This window comes from Nematolebias whitei, chromosome 16 (assembly GCF_014905685.2).
Source record: "Nematolebias whitei isolate Nwh7 chromosome 16, NemWhi1, whole genome shotgun sequence".
Classification (NCBI taxonomy): Eukaryota; Metazoa; Chordata; class Actinopteri; order Cyprinodontiformes; family Rivulidae; genus Nematolebias; species Nematolebias whitei.
The window spans coordinates 19,733,753-19,741,937 of NC_056513.1; the positions used below are offsets into that span (position 1 = coordinate 19,733,753).

At 36.0% G+C, this 8,185-nt stretch overlaps 2 protein-coding genes across 2 annotated transcripts; both read right to left on the reverse strand.

Moving 5' to 3' along the window:
- Positions 1–4,771: 4,771 nt before the first annotated feature.
- On the reverse strand, positions 4,772–5,132 carry LOC119422410 (histone H4). Its single transcript, XM_037689779.1, has one exon. The coding sequence runs from the start codon at positions 5,105–5,107 to the stop codon at positions 4,796–4,798; it is 312 nt and encodes a 103-aa protein (XP_037545707.1). The 5' UTR covers positions 5,108–5,132; the 3' UTR covers positions 4,772–4,795.
- A 1,331-nt stretch (positions 5,133–6,463) lies between these two features.
- LOC119422409 (histone H2B 1/2) lies at positions 6,464–6,886 on the reverse strand. Its single transcript, XM_037689778.1, has one exon. The coding sequence runs from the start codon at positions 6,856–6,858 to the stop codon at positions 6,484–6,486; it is 375 nt and encodes a 124-aa protein (XP_037545706.1). The 5' UTR covers positions 6,859–6,886; the 3' UTR covers positions 6,464–6,483.
- Positions 6,887–8,185: the final 1,299 nt, after the last annotated feature.

Consider the following 8,185-nt stretch of genomic DNA (forward strand, 5'->3'; position numbering starts at 1 on the left):
AGTCGACCCTTCATAGACACTCACTGAGCTTTTCACTCTGAATTTTATTCAGTCTTATTACGATAAATGATAACAATAGATAGATAGAGTTTCGATTCACCTGATATGCCTTAAAAGTTAAATGCACCTTATTCAGATAGTAGATGGGACAAGATTTCTCATTCCTGCACATCTTATGATTCCGTGTTCTACCTCAAAAGTTTTTAGGTATATTATCTTTTATTTCTTTAAATGCTAGGGGGCTTAAAAACAATGTGAAACGAAAAGCTGTTTTTCTTTTTTGTAAGGAGCAAAGGGCTAATTGTGTTTTCCTACAAGAAACTCACTCTGGTGAAGACGATGTGAACTTTTGGAAGTTACAGTGGGGTGATTCTGTTTTTTTCAGTCACGGGACGTCACACTCAGCGGGTGTTATGATTCTGTTGAACAGATTTCCAGGCAAAATTTTACATCGTACTAGTGACACAAACGGGCACTGGCTGATGGTGATAACAGAAATTAATGATGAAAACTTTATTTTGGTGTGTGTTTATGGTTACAATGAAAGAGGCAAAAACAAAACTTTGATATCTGACTTATGTCAACATATTACAGATAGTATGCATTCTTACTCAACAGATAAAGTTATAGTTGGGGGTGATTTTAATTTGGTGCCCGATCCATGGTTAGACAGAAATCCACCTCGGGTCCACTGTCATAAATATGATGACCTGATTGTTCAATTAATGAATAGTGCAAATTTGATTGATTATTGGAGAGTTAAACATCCTGGGACTTGTCAGTTTTCCTGGTTTAATGCCTCTGGGAATGGTCTAAGCTCTAGAATCGATTACTGGCTCATTTCTAATTCTTTGATAAATCATATTAATAAGTGTGAGATATCTGCTGCACCTTTAACTGATCATTGTGTTATTTCTCTATCTCTTCTGTTTTCAAGGTCAGATCCTGGTCTAACTCCTGTTTGGAAATTCAATAATACTCTTTTGCAGAATTCTGTTTTTGGTGAAGAAGTCAGGCAGCTGGTGGTGGAGGTCAATGCCTTGGAAATGTCAGCTGTGAGTAAATGGGAATGGTTCAAATTTAAAATAAGGGAGCTGGCTATTGATACAAGTAAAAAACTGTCTAAACTGAAACAACAACAACAATTTAATATCATTACAAATATTAATAGTCTTAGTAAAAAGACGGATCTGTCACCTGAAGAACTTGTTGAACTAAATAAATTACAGAGTGAACTAGATAAATTATATGAAGAAAAAGCTAAAGGTGCTTTTATACGTTCTCGAGCTCGCTGGATTGAAGAAGGGGAGAAAAATACATCTTATTTTTTCAACCTGGCAACTAAAAAAAAAATCACTAAGTTGAATATAAATGGATCTGTTTCTGAAGATGAAACTCAGATTAATAGAGAATTACATAATTTTTACAGTAATTTATATAAATCCAACTACTCTGAGACAAACTGTTCAACATTTATAAACACCATAAGAGAATTCAATAAAGCAATTGATCTAGATTTTAAACAATTTATGGAAAAACAAATTGAACTTGAGGAGTTGGATAAGGCTATTTTGGAGATGTCTACTGAGAAGTCGCCTGGCTTGGATGGGCTAACAACTGAATTTTATAGATTCTTTTGGAAAGAGATTAGAGAGATGCTTTATAAAGCTTTCTTAGACTGTATCTCATCAGGTAACCTCTCTAATACTATGAAACAAGGGATAATCACATTAATCCCAAAACCTAATAAAGATGTGCAAATGCTGGATAACTGGAGACCCATCACTCTGCTATGCACAGATTATAAAATTTTAGCTCATGTTTATGCCGATCGGCTGAATAGAGGATTTAAAGATATAATTGATGAAAGTCAATCAGCCTTTGTTAAAGACAGAAATATACACAATCATATTAGACTGGTCCTTGATATGTTGGAGTATTGTGACTGCCTTGATAATGATAGTGTGATCCTGTTTCTTGATTTTTACAAGGCATTCGACACAATTGAACACGCTTTTTTGTTAGAGACTTTAAGGTTTTTGGGTTTTGGTGATTCATTTTGTGGATTAATTAGGATGTTTTATAATGATATCTATAGCTCAGTCTCTTTAAATCCAGTTCTTACTTCTAGATTTAAGATCCAGCAAGGCATTCGTCAGGGTTGTCCTATCTCCTCAAAATTGTTTATCTTGACTACTCAATTACTAGCTCTTCAAGTTAATAGCAATCCTGAGTTAAAGGGAATTAACGTTTTTGATAGAGAATACAAGATTAGTCAATTTGCTGATGACACAGCATTGTTTTTAAAAAATGATTTAATGGTTGAAAAGCCCTTAATACAATTTCACTATTCTCTAAGGCTCTAAGGCTTCAGGTCTTGGACTTAACATTAACAAATGTGAGATCCTTCCCATTCATAACTGTATTCATCAAAACATCCAGTCAATCAGAGTCGTACATGAAGTTAAATATTTGGGTGTACTAGTATCTAAAAACGCAGTTAGAAGGGAAGATGAGAACATCTCAAACCGCTTAGTAGATATGAAACTGTCTTAGCCGTTGGTTGACAAGAGATCTGAATATTTTTGGAAGGAACCTGTTGACTAAAGCAGATGGCATTTCCAAGGCTGTTTATCCATGTCATTCTATGTATATATCACCACAAAACATAAGAAAAGCCAACTCTATTATCTTTCAGTTTTTGTGGAAAAATAAGACTCATTATGTTAAAAGGTCCCAACTAGTTAAAAAACATGAGCATGGTGGTATCAATGCACTAGACTTTGAAGCAATGGTTGGAACATTTAGGACTAAATGGTTAAAAACTTTTTTACAACAACAAAATTCATATGGTGGTTTCATATCCCTGCCTCCATTTTTAAGCAGCTGGGAGGAATTGACTTCCTTGCAAGGTGTGACTTCGAAGTGACGAAGATTCCAGTTAAATTATCAAACTTCCACAAACAAGTTCTTCAGTTCTGGAAAATGATATTTCACCATAATTTCTCACCTCATGGATCAACTTTGTGGAATAATAGAGCAATCACAGTGGGCAGAAAGTCAATATTTAGAAAAGACTGGTATAAAAAAGGCATCATTTTTGTAACAGACATCTTGGATTGTAATGGAGATCTTTTAAATTTCTCATCTTTTGTTAGAAAATATAACCTTAGCTGCTGCCATAAAGATTTTATGAAGGTATGTAAAGCAATCCCTTTAGCCTTGATTCAGTTAATTAAAAATATCATCATGTATCCAAAGGTGACCGTTTCCATGCCCACATTAAAACTAAATGACTGTAGTTTAGTTGATCTCAAATGTAATAAGATGATCAATGAATGCATGCGACAAACGATTTACTATGATTACAACAAAGATTCATTCAAGAAACCTCCCAATATAAATCATAAAACCATAATGACTTCTGCTCATTCAAAATTTGTCAAATGGCCTATATCTCCTAAAGTGAAAGAAAACCATTTTAAAATAATAAATAAGATCTACCCAGTAGCCATGCTTCTGCACACAAGATTTAAATTTGAGGTGGATTTGTGTACCTTCTGTAAATCTGAAGATGAATCCCTTGAACATTTGTTTTTTTCATGTCAATACTCACAAAGTTTCTGGACTGACATTACAAACTGGATTAATCTAAAACTGAACATGCCTCCCTTTGATGCTGATGCCATTTTATTTTATATGGATAATTTAAGCTCAGCTTACTCCGATGCTATAATATAGTCATCCTTATAGCAAAGTATCACATTCATTGTAGTAATTGGAGGGACAATCAGCCCTCCTTCCCGTGTTTTATGAACAAATTCAAGTTGTACTATTCTTCAATAAGTAGATTAAAAAACTGGAAAACTGCTAGAACCATTTCACAACAGATATCAAAAAACTTGTTTTAAGTTTCTCATATTGTTTTGCTCCTTTTTGTTTCTTATGTTTATTCTTTTCATTTAATGTTTTTTATATATGTATTACTCAATTTTTATCATTTTGTAACCCCCCCTAGCTTGTAAACTGTAGTTCTGACACCCTTCACGAGTGTTTGTATATATCTTTCTCTTTTGTAGTGTTTTGTAGTTCTGTGTGTTATTAATAAAAAAAAAAAAAAATTACTTTAAAAAAGGTGTAATTTGAGTTTGTCACTAGGAAAAAAAACAAACAAAAAAAACTAATTTATTGGGTTAATAAAATCATGCATTTTTTGTAAACTGGACAAATGTGTTTTCAAATTGCATTCTAATGAGCTTCAGTACAATTCAGAAAAACAGATTACTGGAGTTTAAACAATGTACGTTTTAAAAACTTTCTTGCCAAGACAAAAACTAGGTGTCAAATTATAGAGCCAACAGTGAAAACCTACTTAACTCTGAAAAATGTATACTAGACTAGGACTGATACAAATGTTTAACACATTTGACTTATAAAAAAAATGTAAACATTTTTTTTGTTTTTAATATAGTTTGAAACAACATTTTCAGTTTGTATAACTAATTTTCTGTTGTATAAATAAGGACATTCCCTTAAAATACACGAGTTTTAAATACATAAATTTTTTTGGTCTTGGATTTTCCTTTTTTAAATCTACCCAACAGGCATATTTGTACAAAGTGCTGGTATCGGTAATGTGTGTACCAACATGTATTTTACAAAGTATTGGTATCAGATCAGAAATCCTAGTATGAACAATGCCTGTCAACAAAGACAAGTAAAGAACAGAAGCTCTGAAGGGTATTCTTGTGTGGCCCTTAAAAGGACCTTTGGTTTGTTCAGGAAACGGTTGGGTTTAACCTCCGAAGCCGTACAGGGTTCTACCCTGTCTCTTCAGGGCGTAAACCACGTCCATGGCGGTCACGGTCTTCCTCTTAGCGTGCTCGGTGTAGGTGACGGCATCACGGATCACGTTCTCAAGGAAAACCTTCAACACACCGCGGGTCTCCTCGTAGATCAGACCCGAGATACGCTTGACTCCACCACGGCGAGCCAGACGGCGAATAGCGGGCTTGGTGATTCCCTGGATGTTGTCGCGGAGGACTTTGCGGTGACGCTTAGCGCCTCCTTTGCCGAGTCCTTTACCTCCTTTTCCTCTTCCAGACATTTTCACTGATGCTCCGAAAAGTGTTAGTGATGAACCCAAGCCGGAGTCAACGACGTTTATGTCAGTACGGAGGACGTGTTAGAGGACAAGGGAGGAGCCAATTTTCTTCTTCTTTGGTGGTTTATTTTTAACGTTTGTGGGTTTAGTAGCGCCACCAAACGACCAAAATTAGAAATTATTGTCCCGATGCGCGTGTGTGCCTCCTTTTGGTTTGTTCATAGTTAGAAAAAAAGTCTCAAGAATCAATAATTTTAAACAGATTTTCAGAAAGTAATCATTGGGTCAACTGATTAACATACTGTAGAATCAGTCTATTTCAAGATGGCCTCCACAGCAAAGCAATCGTATCAAACACAAAAAGCACTGAAATGAAGGTGGTTAATTGTTTAACAAACATTGTTCTTCCAGTAATCATGTAACTAAACATGTTAACCTGAAAAACAAGACGGATAAAGGATCTGTCAGTAAAACTAGTGGTATGAAAATACTTCTGAATTCAGATGTTCTCTGGGTAAGAGATTTGTGACAAATATGAATGAGATGGAAAAACCAAAAGTGTTTCACAATCTGTTCCGAGCACTGCGTCTTTTCCTGTCACCTATTGTTCCTAAATATCATGAAACTGTAAAATTCAAACAAAAACAATGTGAATTTAGATGGTTTCCAAATGACAATTATGTGTACACTTTAGATGTGAAAGATTTCTAGCATCCTCAGCCGACTGGTTGCTGATTAACCTCCTGACATTAAAATATTTAATCTCTTCTGAGCTACTGAGAATTTTAAAATTTAGCCTCATTTACCAGACGGTCTGGTACTGAATGTGGTTTTTGACATTGGAATATGTATTGATGTGGACAGAGGTACAAAATGTCGTCTTAATTTTGTTCAGATCGTTTATCCGAATTAAAATATCACAGAAGCACCTCCGACAAATACAGAATGAATTCAAATACTCACACACACAGACACACACACACACCAGTACTTCCATTCCAAGTAATACTAACCACAAACAAAACAACCACTCATTCAATGTTCATGCGTTTCTAGTACACTTGACAAGATATTTGCAGAACATTAGTCTTGATAGATTCAGTTATTGTACTGAGAATATTTTGACAAGATTGCTCAATATTAGTTTTTGTCATCATGAATAAGTACGATGCAAAAATAATTGACAACTGGACCAGTAAGTATCTTAATATTTATTTAGTTTTCTTTAACACACATGAGAAAACAGTCCCTGGATAGTGTTTCTGGTTCATTTTTCAGTGCTACTAAAGCATTTAACAATATTGCCAGATTATCTCTTTAGAAGAAGGATGTGGGTGGCTCTTAAAAGAGCCTTTGGTTTCAGATGATGAAGAGCAAGTTTACTTGGAGCTGGTGTACTTGGTCACAGCCTTGGTGCCCTCAGACACAGCGTGCTTGGCCAGCTCCCCGGGCAGCAGGAGGCGCACAGCGGTCTGGATCTCCCTGGAGGTGATGGTGGAGCGCTTGTTGTAGTGAGCCAGGCGGGAAGCCTCGGAGGCGATGCGCTCGAAGATGTCATTCACGAACGAGTTCATGATACTCATGGCCTTGGAGGAGATACCGGTGTCGGGATGGACCTGCTTCAGCACCTTGTAGACGTAGATGGCGTAGCTCTCCTTCCTGGTCTTTCTCCTCTTCTTTCCTCCCTTGCCGGCGGTCTTGGTCACCGCTTTCTTGGAGCCCTTCTTGGGCGCAGACTTTGCTGGTTCAGGCATTTTTCTATCGGAGTTTCCAACGATGAATGTCCGCAAAGGCAGAACGGGCTTGTCTTATTCACACACCAAGCTAATACAGCTGTGCTGTCACCCGTCTGTGATTGGCTGAGCTCTCAGCAGCCTTGAAGCGGGAAGACCATGTTGCCATGGTAACTGCAAGTTAAATGAATGTGGCTGGCGCTCAGTTAAACAACAGAACAAAAAGAGCGGGAGACCTGAAACATCTCTACGGTTCACTGCTCCTCTAATCTATAAACTGAGGCTTCTGTTTTTGAGAGCAACAATATCACAGAAAATAGTTTGAAGTGAAGCTCTAGAAGTCAGAAATAAACAGCATATTTAACTTTTTCTTTACAATGAAGTGTAGGCCTGCTTATTTCTTTAACTATTCATTCATTCATTTATTGATAATAAAAACATATTTTAAGCACACTATATGAAAATTACCTCACAACAAGTAAGAAAATACAAACAAGTCATAGAGTTGTTGTGTTCTTCCTTTAAAAAGCGAGTTTTTCCGTTCCACTGTTTCCATTGTGCTTGCTTAGGATGGGAGACTGCAACGAAGCCAAAATTCAACATGTCTGCTGGCTTCCTTAGATAGAGAACCTTACTAATTGGCTTTTCTGTGTATGTGAATGTCCCTGTAAAATGCCCTGAGACAACTTTGTTGTGATTTGGTGCAATATAAACTGAACTGAATTAAAGTAAAACCAAATGTTGCAAAATGATGCAGCAGAAGACCAAAGAGGATGTTACAGGGCATTCCAGGAAATTCCAGCCAATCTTTTTTTTATTTTTTATTTTTTATTACAAAACTTTATCAATTTTACAAACAACTGACTGCCAGGGGTATATTAGTAGGTACAAAAGTATAAAAAGAACAATTTGGTTGTAAAATGGTACAAAGGGTAAAAAATTCTAAAGATATAACACAATCTATTTATATGTTATACAGATAAATTCACATTAAGTTTTTCTAGAACTGAGTTGGTTTTCATTGCCTTTTTGTTTTCCAGTCCTTTAATAGTGGTGCTGTATATGTAAAGTTCTGCTGAAGTGGGTTATGCTTGATTTGGAGTTCGACCACTTTTTCTTGTGAATGTGGAATTTTCCCAGGAGAAGAAGAAGTTGGGTGAAGTAGATCAAGTCTTTGTCCATATCCTTATTGTCGAAGCATAATATAATGTCTTTCTCTGTAAGTTCAATTATTTGTCCAGTTTTCTGTTGTATGAGTTGTTGTACATCTGTCCAGAACGTCTTTGTGTGATTACAATGATAGAATAAACGAGAAATTGTTTCCATTCACAAAATGTACAAGAGCAGT